The sequence below is a fragment of the Schistocerca piceifrons genome, chromosome 11 (assembly GCF_021461385.2).
Source record: "Schistocerca piceifrons isolate TAMUIC-IGC-003096 chromosome 11, iqSchPice1.1, whole genome shotgun sequence".
Lineage (NCBI taxonomy): Eukaryota > Metazoa > Arthropoda > Insecta > Orthoptera > Acrididae > Schistocerca > Schistocerca piceifrons.
The window spans coordinates 119,188,733-119,208,044 of record NC_060148.1 but is presented as its reverse complement, the minus strand read 5'-3'; the positions used below and the strand labels follow the sequence as shown (position 1 = coordinate 119,208,044).

At 41.0% G+C, this 19,312-nt stretch overlaps 1 protein-coding gene across 1 annotated transcript in view; it reads right to left on the bottom strand.

Moving 5' to 3' along the window:
- LOC124720095 (cation-dependent mannose-6-phosphate receptor-like) overlaps positions 1 to 19,312 on the bottom strand; it is a 129,970-nt gene that overhangs the window by 36,404 nt on the left and 74,254 nt on the right. Inside the window, exon 4 of the mRNA XM_047245384.1 lies at positions 4,622 to 4,718. Within this exon, the coding sequence (XP_047101340.1) occupies positions 4,622 to 4,718 (97 nt within the window). The remainder of the gene's footprint in view (positions 1 to 4,621; positions 4,719 to 19,312) is intronic.

The following is a 19,312-nucleotide window of genomic DNA, read 5'->3' as shown; positions in this document are numbered from 1 at the left end:
TGAAAATTTGTTTTATGCTGCAGTAGACCCCAAAAATAATACCAGAGAGTCCATGTTAATCTACCTCTTATAGTTTTTAAGTAATTAAATAAAAACTAATTTTGTAACTAAAATGTACCTAAGTGTTGTAGATTAAGTACTTGAAATTTTAATGATAGAGGATTCTGGTTAAACCAGATGATCAAATATACCAAATAATAGAGCTACATCAAGTTTAAGACTTGTAACATAAATACCAACTGATATAAGTCTTAGCAAAGGTATGGTTCAGAGGTAACAATCTACCGTTAGTTCCACTAAATAAATTTTATTAGGCAAAGTTTTCCTTCTAGCGAGCTGAAACTTTCTACGTGCTTTCAAACTGCTTATCTGCATACCAGCAAAAATTAAGAAGTTTCTGAAGTAATTGGTTACTATATTATTAAAGATTATGAGCCCGAGAGAACTCGCGAGGACTGTACACCATCCTGGATCGTTTAGAATTCAGTAAAATAACTGTTAGTGTGCCGTCCGTGTGAAATTCAATTCCGTGTGGCAAGTGGTGAATTTATTTCCACTTTTATGGCGAGCATTAATTTTTGAACATTTATTGCGAACTTTCAATTGAGTGATGTTAGTCAGGGCGAAAAACAATCTAGTAGGAAGTTACCGTGGAGGTTGCCTCTGAACTGCTAAAGGTGCAGTTTGATTAAAAAGACTCGTTTTCAATTGAACATAACAAAATTTTAAGTGTTGTTTATGAGAAACTTAAATTAAATTAAATCTTGATTGGAACTTATACTTTTACTGAAGTCATAGTCCCGATCCCACAAAGAAATGGGAAATAGACACTTTTCTTTCAGTGGGCTGGACCGGAATGTGGCCGTGCAGACTGGAAACTAATGTCAGTATGTTTCCCTTCGCTTTCTGGCTGACCACCAAATTAGTTGCCAGGCTCACGTGATTAAAAACGGTATCAAAACTTTAAACCAGTGTCAGAACTTACTCGCCGCCCCACACCCTCTATTGAAGCCATTGCATAATTGTGTTGAAAAGTGTATGCTATGGAGTCGGACATTGAGCATAACAATCTTGATAAGAGCTATAAACAGTTCAATTATTGTGAGCTTTGACATTCAGAAGCTCATGTTCCTTTATTCTGCAAACGTGTGTTCAACTGTGTTGCTCTGACACACTCAGACACATGAATGAGTTTTGAACCACGTCACGTCATAGAGGTAGGAAAGATGTCAAATAACATCAATTAATCTGTGGTAACCCTCCTCCACCGTGACTACCTGTTGCAAACTATCTAGCAAATATGTTTTGAAACTGCTGTAGCATGGAAACAGTATGTACCTGGACCCAGGTTCCTATTCAAAGTATTACATTCTCGCACCCCTCGACAAGTCCTAGAAGTTTGTAATGGGAATTTCCAAAGACCCTATATTTAAAAAATAGCAGACTTCCTGTTACCAAGGAAAAAACAAATGAGCAAAACCACAGTTCAATCTTACTCTAATTAAATAACAATAAATCTCATTATATGAGCTAAATCAGCGTTCGATTGAAAAATAATAAGAGATACTTTCGTATTATATCACTCTGATGCCAAGCTCAAGTATTACCCCACAGAAACAACACACTCAAAACTTTAAACGGTACAGCTGTATCAGATCACAGCCAACTGCTTATTAGATTGCTACTTATTTTGTATAAAACTATCTCATTGTGGGATTGTGCTGCTAGCTTGGGATCTGAATCATATTCATGCACGGATCATACATTTTTTCTCACCTAGCATACAGTTTATTTTATATTACTGCTGCTCACTTGGACGCATGGGAGCACCATTTAGCATTGTGTTAGCTGAAGCAATAATGAAAGAATAGGTATGGGCTTGCACTTGTAAAGCAACAACAGAACAGTACAAGACAATGTTATCTGTGATTGGTGCATTTTATACACAGGTGCGGCCACTTGAGGATTGAGATCACTTCGCCAGAACCAGATGCCTAAATAGTGACATGTGGCTGCACACTGTGGAAATACTGGCTATAGTTATTTAGAAATTGATGAAATGTATGATGAGATAAAAGAAATTATTGAGGTAGTGAAGGGAGACGAAAATTTAATAGTCGTGGGTGACTAGAATTCGACAGTAGGAAAAGGAAGAGAAGGAAACGTAGTAGGTGAATATGGATTGGGGCTAAGAAATGGAAGAGGAAGCCATCTGGTAGAATTTTGCACAGAGCATAATTTAATCACAGCGAACACTTGGTTCAAGAATCATGAAAGAAGGTTGTATACATGGAAGAACCCTGGAGATACTAAAAGGTTTCAGATAGATTATATAATGGTAAGACAAAGATTTAGGAACCATATTTTAAATTGTAAGACATTTCCAGGGGCTGATGTGGACTCTGACCACAATCTATTGGTTATGAACTGTAGATTAAAACTGAAGAAACTGCAAAAAGGTGGGAACTGAAAGATCCAGAGGTTGTACAGAGTTTCAGGGAGAGCATAAGGTAACAATTGACAGAAATGGGGGAAAGAAATACAGAAGAAGAAGGATGGGTAGCTTTGAGGAATTAAATAGTGAAGGCAGCAGAGGATCAAGTAGGTAAAAAGACGAGGGCTAGTAGAAATTCTTGGGTAACACAAGAGATACTGAATTTAATTGATGAAAGGAGAAAATACAAAAATGCAGTAATTGAAGCAGGCAAAAAGGAATACAAACATCTCAAAAATAAGATCGACAGGAAGTGCAAAATGGCTAAGCAGGGATGGCTAGAGGACAAATATAAGGATGTAGAGGCTTATCTCACTAGGGGTAAGATACATACTGCCTACAGGAAAATTAAAGAGACCTTTGGAGAAAAGAGAACCACTTGCATGAATATCAAGAGCTCAGATGGAAACCCAGTTCTAAGCAAAGAAGGGAAAGCAGAAAGGTGGAAGGAGTATATAGAGGCTCTATACAGGAGCCATGTTCTTGAGGACAATATTATGGAAATGGAAGAGGATGTAGATGAAGATGAAATGGGAGATATGATACTGCGTGAAGAGTTTGACAGAGCACTGAAAGACCTGAGTAGAAACAAGGCCCCCGGAGTAGACAACATTCCATTAGAACTACTGACAGCCTTGGGAGAGCCAGGCCTAACAAAACTCTACCATCTGGTGAGCAAGATGTATGAGACAGGTGAAATTTCCTCCGGCTTCAAGAAGAATATAGTAATTCCAATCCCAAAGAAAGCAGGTGTTGACAGATGTGAAAATTACCGAACTATCAGTTTAATAAGTCACAGCTGCAAAATACTAACGCGAATTCTTTACAGACGAATGGAAAAACTGGTAGAAGCCGGCCTCGGGGAAGATCAGTTTGGATTCCGTAAAAATGTTGGAACACGTGAGGCAATACTCACCCTACGACTTACCTAAGAAGGAAGATTAAGGAAAGGCAAACCTACGTTTCTAGCATTTGTAGACTTTGAGAAAGCTTTTGACAATGTTGACTGGAATACTCTCTTTCAAATTCTAAAGGTGGCAGGGGTAAAATACAGGGAGTGAAAGGCTATTTAAAATTTATACAGAAACCAGATGGCAGTTATAAGAGTCAAGGAACATCAAAGGGAAGCAGTGGTTGGGAAGGGAGTGAGACAGGGTTGTAGACACTCCTCGATGCAATTCAATCTGTATACTGAGCAAGCAGTAAAGGAAACAAAAGATAAGTTCGGAGTAGGTATTACAATCCAGGGAGAAAAAATAAAAACTTTTTGAGGTTCGCCGATGACATTGTAATTCTGTCAGAGACAGCAAAGGACTTGGAAGAGCAGTTGAATGGAATGGACAGTGTCTTGATAGGAGTATATAAGATGAACATCAACAAAAGCAAAATGAGGATAATGGAATGTAGTTGAATTAATTCAGGCGATGCTGAGGGAATTAGATTAGGAAATGAGACACTTAAAGTAGTAAAGGAGTTTTGCTATTTAGGGAGCAAAATAACTGATGATGATCGAAGTAGAGAGGATATAAAATGTAGACTGGCAATGGCAAGGAAAGCGTTTGTGAAGAAGAGAAATTTGTTAACATCGAGTATTGATTTAAGTGTAAGGAAGTCGTTTCTGAAAGTATGTGTATGGAGTGTAGCCATGTTTGGAAGTGAAACATGGACGATAAATAGTTTAGACAAGAAGAGAATAGAAGCTTTCAAAATGTGGTGCTACAGAAGAATGCTGAAGATTACATGGGTAGGTCTCATAACTAATGAGGAGGTATTGAATAGAATTGGGGAGAAGAGAAGTTTGTGGCACAACTTGACTAGAAGAAGGGATCAGTTGGTAGGACATGTTCTGAGGCATCAAGGGATCACAAATTTAGCATTGGAGGGCAGCGTGGAGGGTAAAAATCATAGAGGGAGACCAAGAGATGAATACACTAAGCAGATTCAGAAGGATGTAGATTGCAGTAGGTACTGGGAGATGAAGAAGCTTGCACAGGATAGAGTAGCATGGAGAGCTGCATCAAACAAGTCTCAGGACTGAAGACCACAACAACAACAACAACAACAACAACAACAGTTATTTAATTTACACAGATCACTGGAAATCGAAATTAAAAAGCTCTCACTCACCAGGTGGTTCTCCTCTGTATTTCCAGGACTGACCGTCAGCCTCGTGTTGTTGACATCAGTCGACTCGGTGTCACACAAGATCCGGAATGTTGTTGTCCTGAAAAAGCATCTCGGGTGAAGAACACAAACAGGTTTAACAGTTTTGACAGAAACAAGTGCTGCACAAATGGGGAACAATGATGCTTGGTTTGTGGGACGCACAACTGTGTTGTCATCAGCGCCCGTACAAAGTCCCAATTTTGACACAGTCCAATTTTTACATAGTCTAATGTAGCCACTGTCATGGATGATGATGATGATGATGATGATGATGATGATGATATGATGATGATGATGATGATGATGATGATGGTGGTGGTGGTGGTGGTGGTGGTGATGATGATGATGATGATGAGGAGGAGGAGGAGGAGGAGGAGGAGGAGGACGACGACGACGACAACACAAACACCCAATCCCCAGTCATAAAAAAATCCCCAACCTGGCTGGGAATCGAACCCGGGACCCCGCGACCCAGAGGCAGCAATGCTAACCACTAGACCACGAGCTGCGAACACAAATGGGGAATAATACAATAAAACTTTCATGCTTTTGTGTCAAAACCAACACTGTTGAACCAAAATTTTGACACTGCCGCAACTGAAAACTGGTGTTGTTGAAGTCTTTAGTTTGAAGGCTGGTTTGATACAACCCTACATGCCAATCTGTCCTCTGCAATCATCTCCATCCCCACATAATTACTGCCTCCTGTAACTACTGCATCCTACAACCACTTATAGCTGTATTCAAGCCATGTCAACTGAACCTACCAATTCCTGTATATCCATCTTTTTAGAGATTGTTGCAGGACTCAGCTGTTCGATAGAGAATGTCAAACACCTTCCAGCTGCCAAATTCGCAACCTTATGTTATTTGGCAACTAGTTTCAGCCATCTTGAGGCCCCTGACCGACGTGTAGGAAGAATCTAAATCGGTTGTGATCAAAACAGGTGCCAGCAATACTGGTATCAGTAGATATTTGCTACAGTGATCACTTCAACCAGATGACAATGGCTACATCCTGTAACATAATGACAATGTGGTGTGTGACTTCACATGTGCTTCAAAAGACAGGGATCAGGAGACAGAATATTTCTTTTGCATCACCATCAGTTCTTTGAATGAGCTGTGATCATAGACTAATCAGTAGCATGGCCCAAGTATTACATTAGGTTGGGAAAGCAGTATCAGTCTTTCCATTAGTAGCAAACTAACGCATCAGGATCCACTGCAAGTAGTATGACAGTTAGGCGGGAGGTGAGAAAACTATGATTTCACGGTCAAGCGGCTGCTCTTAAGACTACATCACACTGGTAAATGCCAAACGACGCCTTGCTTGGTGAAACGAGCCTAAACATTGGATGATTGAACAGTGGAGAAACATCATGTGGAGTAATGAATCACGGTACGCAATGTGGCAATCCGATGGCAGGGTGTGGGTATGGCGAATGCCCAGTGAACATCATCTGCAGCATGTGTAGTGCCAACAGTAAAATTCGGAGGCGGTGGTGTTACGGTGTGGTCGTGTTTTTCATGGAGGGGGCTTGCACACCTTGTTTTGCGTGGCACTATCACAGGCTTACATTGATGTTGTAAGCACTTTCTTGCTTTCCACTGTTGAAGAGCAATTCAGGGATGGCAATTGCATCTTTGAACACGATTGAGCATCTGTTCATAATGCACGGCCTGTGGCGGAGTGGTTACATGACAATAACATCCCTGTAATGGACTAGCCTGCACAGAGTCCAAACTTGAATCCTTTAGAACACCTGTGAGACGTTTTGGAATGCCGACTTCATGCAAGGCCTCACTGACTGACATCGATACCTTTTCCGGTGCAGCACTCCGTGAAGAATGGGCTGCCATTCCCCAAGAAAACTTTTGATCACATATTAACAAGTATGCAGTCCATCTCCTTGCTTCCTACTGTTGAAGAGCAATTCAGGGATAGCAATTGCATATTTCAACACAATCAAGCACCTGTTTATAATGCACGGCCTGTGTCTGAGTGATTACATGACAATCACATCCCTGTAACAGACTGTCCTGCCCAGTGTCCTGACTTGAATCCTACAGATGTTTTGGAACGCTGCCTTCATGCCCAGCTTCACTGACCGACATTGATACCTCTCCTCAATGCAGCACTCCGTGAAGAACGGGCTGCCATTCCCCAAGAAACCTCCCAGCACCTGATCGAACGTTTGCCTGCAAGAGTGGAAGCTGTCACCAAGGCTAAGGGTGGGCCAACACCGTACTGAATTCCAACATTACCGATGGAGGGCACCATGAACTTGTAAGTCATTTTCAGGCAGGTGTCTGGATACGTTTGATCATGTAGTGTATTTTGGTGTTAGGAAAGTATAAAATATAGCGTTGTAGTTTCCAAACATAGAACACCGAAATGTAAGTAGTACGATGCCCATGCTACGGTAAGGACTGTAGTAGTGCTCTGAGTGGCCTGGCAGGGAACTTCAATTTCGGGAAAATATGACACAATAATGTGTATTATTGCTTTGTGTAATATAGTTATGAGGTGCTATTTTTCATCAAGAAACACTAAGCTTTGACATATAATTATGGTCGTCAAAATTTTTTGCTGTTGTTTCTTAAGTGTGTGGTTATGGAGGAATCACTATTCACAATATTTTCCCATGACCTGTTAGAAACGTAAACAGTTGTGACGCCACACTCATCAAAAGCACTTTGCTGTTACCAAGTATTTCACAGTCTTCATCTTAAAGCCTTCAAGACATTTTGCTGTCGGCAGATGCTCGTGTGTGCACTGTGCTTTGTTGTTGTACATTGCGTGTTTTCTTTGCAACTGAAGTTCTATTTTGGTGTTATTCTCTTGTTTATGTTTTACTGCTGCAGTATTATCCTGCAGTCAAGGGTCTAAGTCAAATTCTTTTACAGAAAATTAACTGTAAACTAAAGTAATGAAAAATTCCCAGAATCCTAAAAAATTCTCAGCTGTTTCTCAGTTTTGTACCAAATGAAAAAATTCCCAGGTTTTTCCCAGATTTCCCAGTTGTCTCGAGGTGTATACATCCTGTTCTATGGTACAACGTTATGTCGTTACTTCTCACAGTGCGATAGTGTTGTGGTACCATTTCTGACACACTTGAGGACAATTTTACGGAAATGGAAGAGCATGTAGATGAAGATGAAATGGGAGATACAATACTGCGCGAAGAGTTAGACGGAGCACTGAAAGACCTGAGTTGAAACAAGGCCACGGGAGTAGACAACATTCCATTAGAACTACTGATTTGGAGAGCCAGTCCTGACTAAACTCTACCATCTGGTGAGCAAGATGTATGAGACAGGCGAAATAGACTTCAATAAGAATATAATAATTCCAATCCCAAAGAAAGCAGGTGCTGACAGATGTGAAAATTACTGAACTATCAGTTTAATAAGTCACGGATGCAAAATACTAACGCGAATTCTTTACAGAGAAATGGAAAAACTTGTAGAAGGCGACCTCGGGGAGGATCAGTTTGGATTCCGTAGAAATGTTGGAACACGTGAGGCAATACTGACCCTACGACTTATTTTAGAAAATAGATTAAGGAAAGGCAAACCTACATTTCTAGCATTTGTAGACTTTGAGAAAGCTTTTGACAATGCTGACTGGAATACTCTCTTTCAAATTCTGAAGGTGGCAGGGGTAAAATACAGGGAGCGAATGGCTATTTACAATTTGTACAGAAAGCAGGGACACGAAAGGGAAGCAGTGGTTGGGAAGGGAGTGAGACAGGGTTGTAGCCTCTCCCCAATGTTATTCAATCTGTATATTGAGCAAGCAGTAAAGGAAACAAAAGAAAAATTCGGGGTAGGTATTAAAATCCATGGAGAAGAAATAAAAACTTTGAGGTTCGCCGATGCTATTGTAATTCTGTCAGAGACAGCAAAGGACTTGGAAGAGCAGCTGAACGGAATGGACAGTGTCTTGAAAGGAGGATATAAGATGATCATCATCAAAAGCAAAATGAGGATAATGGAATGTAGTTGAATTAATTCGGGTGATGCTGAGGGAATTAGATTAGGAAATGAGACACTTAAAGTAGTAAAGGAGTTTTGCTATTTGGGGAGCAAAATAACTGATGATGGTTGAAGTAGAGAGAATATTAAATCTAGACAGGCAATGGCAAGGTAAGCGTTTCTGAAGAAGAGAAATTTGTTAACATCGAGTATAGATTTAAGTGTCAAAAAGTCGTTTCTGAAAGTATTTGTATGGAGCGTAGCCATGTATGGAAGTGAAACATGGACGATAAATAGTTTGGACAAGAAGAGAATAGAAGCTTTCAAAATGTGGTGCTACAGAAGAATGCTGAAGATTAGATGGGTAGATCACATAATTAATGAGGAGGTATTGAATAGGATTGGGGAGAAGAGAAGTTTGTGGCACAACTTGACTAGAAGAAGGGATCGCTTGGTAGGACATGTTCTGAGGCATGAAGGGATCACCAGTTTAGTATTGGAGGGCAGCGTGGAGGTTCAAAATCGTAGAGGGAGACCAAGAGATGAATACACTAAATAGATTCAGAAGGATGTAGGTTGCAGTAGGTACTGGGAGATGAAGAAGCTTGCACAGGATAGAGTAGCATGGAGAGCTGCATCAAACCAGTCTCAGGACTGAAGACCACAACAACAACATGTGTCTTTATGAATTATCTGTACAGTTTTGAGATACTCCTGTGGCCAGCATGATCCCCAGCGATCTGCCGCAACGGAATACGTGAGGGAGTAGCCTGGACTTTGACTCAGTCCCAGGGCCAGTAGGCAGCTGCGGGCCAGCAGCCTCAGGAGAGCATACAACAGCTCTCGACACGGTTCCCAACCAAACCAGCCCACGCATCAAGGCTAGAGGGGTTGCAACGTTGTACTGCTGTGTTCTTTGTCAAACTGAAACACTTTTGTAATGACTGAAATAATATCACATACCCTCTCAACCCACAACATTTCATTTCATTTTCTCCTAAAAAATACTTGACCTTTGAGGTGCACATATTATGAGTTAAAGGTATCTGTCCTCCTAAATAATGAAAAATGATCATAATATTTAATAAATTTTGTATTAATAGTTAAGATGGATCAGGTTGGGTCGATTTGTGGGAAGAGACCAAACAGCGATGTCATCGGTCTCGTCGGGTTATGGAAAGACGGGGAAGGAAGTCGGCCGCACCCTGTCAGAGGAACCGTCCCAGCATTTGCCTGAAGTGACTTAGGGAAATCACTGAAAACCTCAATCGGGACTGTCGGACACGGAATTGAACCGTCGTCCTCCCAAATGCAGGTCCAGTGTGCTAACCACAGCGGCACCTCGGTCGGTAATAGTTTAGTTCTGGACAGCATGTTGTGGGAGAGTGTTTAGTATTTCCACCTGCTGTGGGTAGCTTGCAGATGTGTCGCAGTTGTGGACAAATGGCACGCACAATGACAACAGTGATGTCCTAGAAGCAAAAACAAAAGATGGTTTTAAACTGTCATCCTGATATTATTCAGTCTCTGGTATTTTGCTCTGTGTATTGAATCATATTATTTGTTTCATTCCTTTCTTTTCTTATATATATATATAACAGCTATATGTAAACTGAATGAGACACCGCCAAAGGTAAATTAACGAGTTGTCACGTGGCAAAGATAATGTTTTGATACATTGTTAAATATCTGTATGAAACAAAGTAAGAAACACACACTTCACCCTTTTGTTCAGATAAGTGATAATGTACAGACGTATGCTTGGATCTGTCCTACCAGCGTTGTTAAAATTGTCTATTTCAACTATTCATAAGAAGCGTTATAAAAAGTTATTGGAAAAGTAATGTTTATTTGTACGGTTAAGAGGTCAACTCCTATCTGTTCATCATTTCACTCGCCGCCGAGATCCTGCATTCGGAGGTTTTCTGCAGACGAGAAGAATTTACGTGGTATCCTGAGAAGCGTTCTTGCATCGTCACTGTCACAATCGAGGCTAAACACAATGCAATTAATGTGAAGCAGTATGTAATACAAATCATGTTAATTGACCTCAAATGTATTCATATTAAAGGTCTGTTGATATTGGTATCAGTTGAATTCCACCTAGGACTGTGCACAGGTTGATAAATTACCTTCTAATTTCTTTCAACTATTCTTTCCAATCAATTTTTCCAATTATTCAAGCAATTATTAATCAATTTCAGAGTCCCACATCCCTATTCAATGGCAACCATGACAAGATGGCACCACACAAAAAATGAAAACTTTTCAACTGTTGAGATACAAATTGTTGAGATAAATGATTGATATTATTGTGACAAGAAACTAATGAAACTTTCATTGTGTTTGTTTCATGTCCATAAGATTGGAAATGGTAAAAACATTGAAGATCCTAATTAAAATTAAATTCTGCCTACAAACGAGACAAGCCGGGAATGCTGATTTCAGCAGTAAAGCTAGAAAGCTGCTATGCAGTATGCCTATGTGGACATGCCTGGTGCCATCTCCCTGGCAGTAGATAATCTCTTTTCCTTCCAATTAATATCCTTTATGGAAAGCGTGTTTCTACAGAAAAGACGAAAATTTGTACAAAGTCATCATTAAAGTGCAAGATAAATCATTCAAATTCTAAAAGACTGTGTCAGATAATAATCAGGTTCATTAGTGAATACGCAGCTAAACCTATTTAAATTGAAAACTACCGATACAGACAAAATTTCATTTTTGAAAAAATTTTATTCATAATTTTGTAAAAAACTATTCACAACAAAGTCAAAGGGAATGGCCATTGCTGCACATTCATTACAAATTGCAAATGGCAAACACAAATTGCAAATGGCAAACACAAATTGCAAATGGCAAACACAAATTGCAAATGGCAAACACAAATTGCAAATGGCAAACACAAATTGCAAATGGCAAACAGAAAACAACACCAAACAGTAGAATAATCCACAGACATCTGAGCTTGGCAACAGGTGAAGGTAACGCGCCAACTCGTGAACTCACCAATGGTAACCAAAATGACGAGATTGGCTTCCCACTATCAATATAGGACAACACTGGTAATGTAACTATTCATGATGTCACTTTTATTACACTCGATGAGACAATTTCTCAGTTCTCACCGGGAAACATTTTTTCAAATAGTGGAAGTGAAGTGCATGACAGCGAAAATTCCTTCGATTATTCGCTCATGACATCGCAAAAGCAAGAACAGAAAAAAATTAGTAAAAGCAATGTAAATACTAGTGAGAGACAAAATTTGATACAACTCCTGCAACAACTAACACAACAGTTTACAAAACGACAGGAATTTCAGGAAAGTGTAACACAACAACTTAAGGGTATAGGACAACAGTTTACACAGCAAAATCAGGCATTTAATGATTTCAGGAATAATATTAGTCAACAGTTCAGTGAGGTGACCAAAACTATACACACTGAATTATCTGACAAGCTATCCGGGTAGTTGACAGAGCTACATAAAGAACTAAAACAAGAAATAATTACCAACCTATCCTGCAATATAAATATGTTAACGGAAAGAGTATATGATCCGTAGATGATAAACAGGAACAACTTGCAGATGTGTTACAGAACCTTAGTGAAGCAATTCTCAAGTCCCGGGGATCAATCCCAAGTGGGTGCATCGGTAAAAATGTGACAGAGGCAGTCAGAGAGCTGCAAGACATCTGCAAAAACTTACAAACAGAAGTACAAAAGTTGACTCTACGGGGTAGAGTCAAAATGTGCCAAAAAAACAGAGAGATAAGTTATGTGCGGATTAAAGTAAATAACAGAAAAAGCTGAAGCTAGAACGCTGGATAAGAGCAGCAAAATTTATGTAGATACTGTAGAAGCTTTAAAAGAGAAAGAAAGTCAGTTTCTAGTTAAAATAGATTCCAGTTTAAAGGAAGCAGAGAAAAGAAACTTCCTGGCAGATTAAAAGTGTGTGCCGGACTGAGACTCGAACTCGGGACCTTTGCCTTTTGTGGGCAAGTGCTCTACCATCTGAGCTACCTAAGCACGACTCACAACCCGTCATGACAGCTTCAATTCTGCCAGTACCTCATCTCCTACCTTCAACACTTTACAGAAGCTCTTCTGCAAACCTTGCAGAACTAGCACTCCTGGAAGAAAGGATATTGCAGAGACATGGCTTAGCCACAGCCTGGGGGATGTTTCCAGAATGAGATTTTCACTCTGCAGCAGAGAGTGCACTGTAATGAAACTTCCTGGCAGATTAAAAAGCTGTGAGGACGGGTCGTGCATCATGCTTGGGTAGCTCAGATGGTAGAGCACTTGCCTGCGAAAGGCAAAGGTCCTGAGTTTGAGTCTCGGTCCGGCACACAGTTTTAATCTGCCAGGAAGTTTCACATCAGCATACATTCCACTGCAGAGGGAAAATCTCATTCTGGAAACATCCCCCAGGCTGTGGCTAAGCAATATCTCCGCAATATCCTTTCTTCCAGGAGTGCTAGTTCTGTAAGGTTTGCAGAAGAGCTTCTGTGAGGTTTGGAAGGTAGGAGACGAGGTACTGGCAGAAGTGAAGCTGTGAGGACAGGTCGTGAGTCGTGCTTGGGTAGCTCAGATGGTGGAGCACTTGCCTGCGAAAGGCAAAGGTCCCGAGGTCGAGTCTCAGTCCAGCACACGGTTTTAATCTGCCAGGAAGTTTCATAACAGCTCACACTCCACTGCAGATTGAAAATCTTAGTCTGGAAGCAGAGGAAAATTTACAAGGCAGTATTGCTAAAACTACTGACATTCCAAAACAACATTTGACGGAAACAAACACATGCTTTTAGAGAAGTTAGATATTTTCACCGGTTACCCACAATATGTGGCTAGCCTGCTGAAAGAAAATAACAAAGGCTGCAGAATGCAGCAACACTTGCCAGCAGTTGAATCTGTCGAGCAAATGCAATTTGCATGCACTGTGCCACAAGCGAACACAAACGTGCCTGTCGCTGGCAGTGTTGCATGTTTTACAACATTACTTGCACATAAAGGATTACTTAGACATCGACAATTTCTGGTATTTACCTCCAAAGGGAAAAGAACAAACCTCACGATCTTTATCAGAGCATTTCGAAATGTTTTACTTCGCACCTGGACCAGAGCCGAGAAATTAGATTTGTTGTCGGATACACACAGGGTGACACTCTTCTACGGGCTACGAACATGGCACCACATTGCCACGACTATGAATAGTCTGCAAGGTGAGAGCCTTTCTGGAAAAATATTGGTCTGAGGCTGTACAAGGGAGGCTTAGATGTGAAGTATTCAACCCAGCTCCATCCAGTAGCAAACATGGAAGCTTAAGTGGATATTTTGAAAAATATTTGAATAAAATCAGTTACTGGATGAATCCGGTATCTCAAGTAGATGTGCTGAAAATTTCCTGCCCACATTAGGAAAAAACTCATTATCATCCCCCCCCCCCCCCCAAAAAAAAAGGTTCAAATGGCTCTGAGCACTATGGGACTTAATATCTGTGGTCATCATGCCCCTAGAACTTAGAACTACTTAAACCTAACTAACCTAAGGACATCACATACATCCATGCCCAAGGCAGGATTCGAACCTGCGACCATAGTGGTGACACGGTTCCAGACTGTAGCACCTAGAACCGCATGGTCACACCGGCCAGCTCATTATCATCCCAAACACGACACCAATTTCTTTCTATCTGCACTGGATTCAATTGATCTGATGTACGAAGAGAGATCAGTACAACCCAAGCCAGTTAATATGCAGATAGTGCCACAGAGATGTGGACCAACAAGTGAACAATGGATTTGTAGTACAACACGGATGGCAACCTTACCCCACACGGACCTATGGTAATGGCAATGGTAATCAAAATGGCAATGGCAAAAGCCATAAATTCGTGGGTGGATATAAAAGAAATGGGCAAAAATTTAACACAAACAACTACAGCGGGCAAGTAGAGTACGGTCAGCCTACAAGTTACTGTCAATAATTAGCTGATCACTTGGCAAACCCAAAACAATACCAGACAGTAAAATAATCCACTGACAGAGGAATTTGGCCAACAAAGTATTGCATATATGCAAAGGCAAAGAGAATTTTAGTCCAATTTTAGTTGATAGCCTCACTGGATACTATATGGCATAATCAGACACCAACACTCCACATAGTAGAAATTATGCCTAACCCAGAGACCGATGCCACTGCAATGCCGGAAAACTTGAACTGGTCACAGTAGGCCCCTGCCCTGTGACCTGGGGAGAGAGTGGGGGCGCGAGCTTGATCTACACTCGCTTTATCAAATACGATGAAGGTAGTAATGTGGGAAATTATCTGTATCAGGGATGGGCACGAAAGCTGCAGGTGGGCACCGTGAGCCACGAGGGCAATGCCGGGCAGCTGTGAGGGCACGTAGTGCGGATAGCAGAGCTGTGCGACGTGGCTGGCCACTCGGGTACGCACACTGCAGGGGGTAAACCGTGCTGCTGTGAGCGCGCTTCAATCACAAAGCTGAGTACGGACAAGCTAATGTATATAGTGCAGGTGGAACACAAGTAAAGTCCGAGGTGGTTTTACACATATGTGGACTCCACGAGCTCAGCACCAGTACATGGTTATTGGGAGGCCAATGGTATGTGGCACAACGTGTGTGTCTGGGACGTAAGTGCAAAACGTGCTTACACGAAGCTTCTGTATTCAGATCCTGCAACGGTTGGCCAAACCATGCGATCTGAGAATGTTAACTGTTTTTATAAAGCACGTCCATGACGCCAACTAGTTTGGCACATTTTGCTAGCAAATTAATATTGTGAGACGCAATGTATAGCTGGTAGTTCCTGCTGGACACCGACAGCTTTCAACTTTTTTCGTATCAAAGCAACAGCACCAGACTTATGACCAATCACTCCGGGAGCCCCATCTGTTGCAATCGATAAAAGTTTTTCCCAACATAGCTCGTATTTCTCTATTATATGTTCTACGCACGAAAATATATCGTCGACCATTTTTATGTAATGCATTGGCACTAAATCAATGAGTTCCTCAATCACATAAAACTGAGCATCAACTTCTCACAAAAAGACTGCAAGTGGGGAAACATCACATACATTAGTGCTTTGGTCCAATGCTAACAAAACGAAAACCAAATCTTTGATCACATTTCTCAACTGAGCTTCCACATCGTGTGCCATTTTTTCAATGCGTCTGCAAACCGTTCTCCGTGAAAGAGGAATGGTTTCAAAAACAGGAAGACTTGCTGGGCACAAAATTGTTGTGGCAGCAACAAAACATTCTTTCACAAATTCTCCATCACCATAGGGCTGTACTGTTTTAGTTATTTTAAGAGCTACATCATAGCTTACTGTCATTGCCGCACTGTTGTGGATGATGAGGTTTTCGTCCTGTAAATACGTACCGGAGAGAGTAAAAGTGACCGAAAATGCACGTAACATATTATTAATAACAGTAATAATGTGAATCAATGTTATAATTATCTACAGGTACTTGTACGTCTTTCTCCTTTTTCTGCTTCAATTCGATAAATTTGGCTTTTCTTTCTTCATTATTCAAACTGACTATATCCTTCTCGTGAAGCAGTTGATAATGTTGCTTCACATTGTACTTCTTCCGTGAAGACAATGTTGCATTGCAAATCAAACACTGAGGTCCGCTTTGCGTTCTAACAAAAAAGTACTCTTCTTCCCACTATGGATTAACAAGTACGGTTCAAAGGACTTTCGTTTCAATGATTTTAACCCATTAGCACTGGAATTAATTTTTTCGTGTTTTTTTTTTAGTGTTATTATATCTGTAAAAGGCATAAATTACACAACACAGTTGTTTCGGCGAAAGTCATTACCGCCATTAGCGAGATATTTGATGTTGCCATATGGCAATGCTAGGCGCTTTCACTACCTAAATTTATATGGATTACAACTTCAACTAAAATAAGTAGGTTATTGAAATTTCTTATTACATATACAAGTTTTGTGTAAATTTATTATTCAGTCTTCATCATACAATTGATACTTTATAATACAATACAATTAATAATCAAAAATCAAACCTTGAACTCAGCATTTTACATGAAGTGGAATAAAACAGTCAATATACAATCCCACATTACACTTTGAACACATCGTTCTCGCAATAGATTTACAGTCCTTGTGTGCAGACCTTTTCTTCTTCATTCCTTCTGTGTGCTGGACGATGTGGTCAGTCTTATCAAACCTAATTGTATGCGGCTGTCAGAACATGCCCTTGATAATGCAGATGGTCTCCTGGCTCCTTTTGGTAAAGCTTGGTGTCTTTGCAAGTTCACTGTTGCTACTTCTCTCTTGAAATCAAGCTGTTTGGTTTCTTGCTTTATTATACAAAATCCAACTGTTTTGTATGGCGACATCTAACATCCGTGTAAAGAGACACCAGTACCATTTCTTGCTTCTTATTGCAATGCGATAGCATGCTACATTCTGATCCATCTGATCAGCACCTCCCATATATGTATTATATTTGGCTACCACTTTCGGTCTGGGAATCATTATATTTCACTTATTTAGTTGTGAGAATCTCTCGACTTGGCCAACTTCTTGTGCACCACATGAAGAAGAGGTCATTGTGACAAGCGAGTCGTCCAGCCACCACACATACAATAATCCATCATTCTTCTCTATTCGGATCTGGGGGCTCAACAAACACATCACCTTCAAAATCATCATTATAAATAATCCCCAGCGCCTCAGCAAGCGAGAAACCTCTTCTAAAACAAAAAAGAGAAAATTCGTCCTTTTACTGAGTACAAGCGCCTAGCGTCGCCATACGGCAACGCCGACGTTCAAACAGCCTAAGCGAACGTAATTTATTTCACAGCAAGCAGTAACCTCCAAAGAATATATATTTGAGTATTTAAAGCACAACCATACTAAAAAACCAAATTATATATCGTAAGTTACTGTGTAAAACATACTTACTCGAATTTACACTCCATTTTTCTTTGTCATTCAGCAAACGACGACTTCCAACACTGCTTACACCGCAGAATTTAAATGTATCATTAAAACTGTTACTTGTAGTGATCTTTACAGTCTTGCGGAATGGAATCCAGCACTGCCAGCACTCTCGCTTTGTCGATGTCGTGGAATCGACGATTTTAAAAAAGTCTTACAAACGTTGCCATATGGCAATGCACAACGCTAATGGGTTAACTCCTCTTCAGCCATTTTCCACCCACTAGTTCTGTTTTATCACAAACAATGCAAACTGTGTCTACACAGACAATAGAGACAATGGGAAGTAAACCAACTGAGTGGCTCTGCACAGTATAGTGACGTGCGTGGCTTTTTATTTAGTAAGTCTCTGTGCGTGGCTAGGCGAGTAGATGGTGAGGGTAGTGCTGGCTTGCAGAGTGGGGGAGAGCCGCAGGCAGGCCTTGCGAGCATCTGCGAGAGCCCCTGCTCATGAATCGGTGTTTGCCCAGCTCTGATCTACCGGGTGATCAAAAAGTCAGTATAAATTTGAAGACTTAATAAACCACGGAATAATGTAGATAGAGTGGTAAAAATTAACACACATGCTTGGAATGACATGGGGTTTTATTAGAAGCAAAAATAAATAAAAAACAACAACAAAGTTCACAAAATGTCTGACAGATGGCGCTGGACATCAGTGACTGCGCATCACAATAGTGTATAAAAGGAGCTGTAATGAGAGAGAGAATCAGATGCGCCAACAGTCGCAGCATGTTGACGTTACCTGAAAAGCCGCTTTTAGTGAAGCTATATTATCAGAATGGGGAATGTGCTAGTTCAGCATTCTGATCCTTTCGCCATAGGAAGGGGATTTGAACGGGTAAAGGTCCGTTGACAAATGCAGCTGTGGCGGGAATGATTTCAAAGTTCAAAGCCATGGGTTGTTTAGATGATAGACCCCGTAGTGGCCGACCGAGCACAAGGCGTAATACTGCTGAGACAGATCAGGAAGAAATGGAGACTGTAGCAGGTTCGTCTATGCACGGGGAAGTCAGCGCTCGTGCAGTCGCACGTCGCATCAGCATTCCACACACTACTGTTTGGTTGGCACTTAGGCGTACCCTCTGATGCTATCCGTACAAAATCCATTGGCATCACGAACTGTTACCTGGCGATTTAGTGAAGCGGAGGGCATTTGCATTGTGGGCATTTCAAAAGATGGCGGAAGATGACGATTGGTTGAGTAACGTGTTGTGGACCGACGAAGCTCATTTCACGCTCCGTGGGTCTGTCGATGCCCACAACTGCAGAATTTGGGCTACCGAAAAACCTGGAACTGTCGTGGAAACTCCACTGCACGACGAGAAAGTCACGGTATGGGTTGGATTCACCACATCTACCGTTATTGGGCCTTTTTTCTTCGAGTAAATGTGTGATTCTGGTTTTGTAACTGCTACCGTGATGGGTGAGAGGTACGCCGATATGTTACAGAATCGCATCACTAGAAGCGACAGTGAGAACGAAATTTTTGACCGCGTCGGTAATTCTTCCTCTTTGACTGAATCTCAAAGTAATAGTCCTGTGCAGTGTACTTCAGCTGGAACGACACATCTGTCAACAAGGGAGAGATATCATTCAGAATCTGACGGGTCTGAGAGTGATAGTGAAGTGCCATTGAAAAGAGCTCGCTTTAGCGACACATCTGACTGGA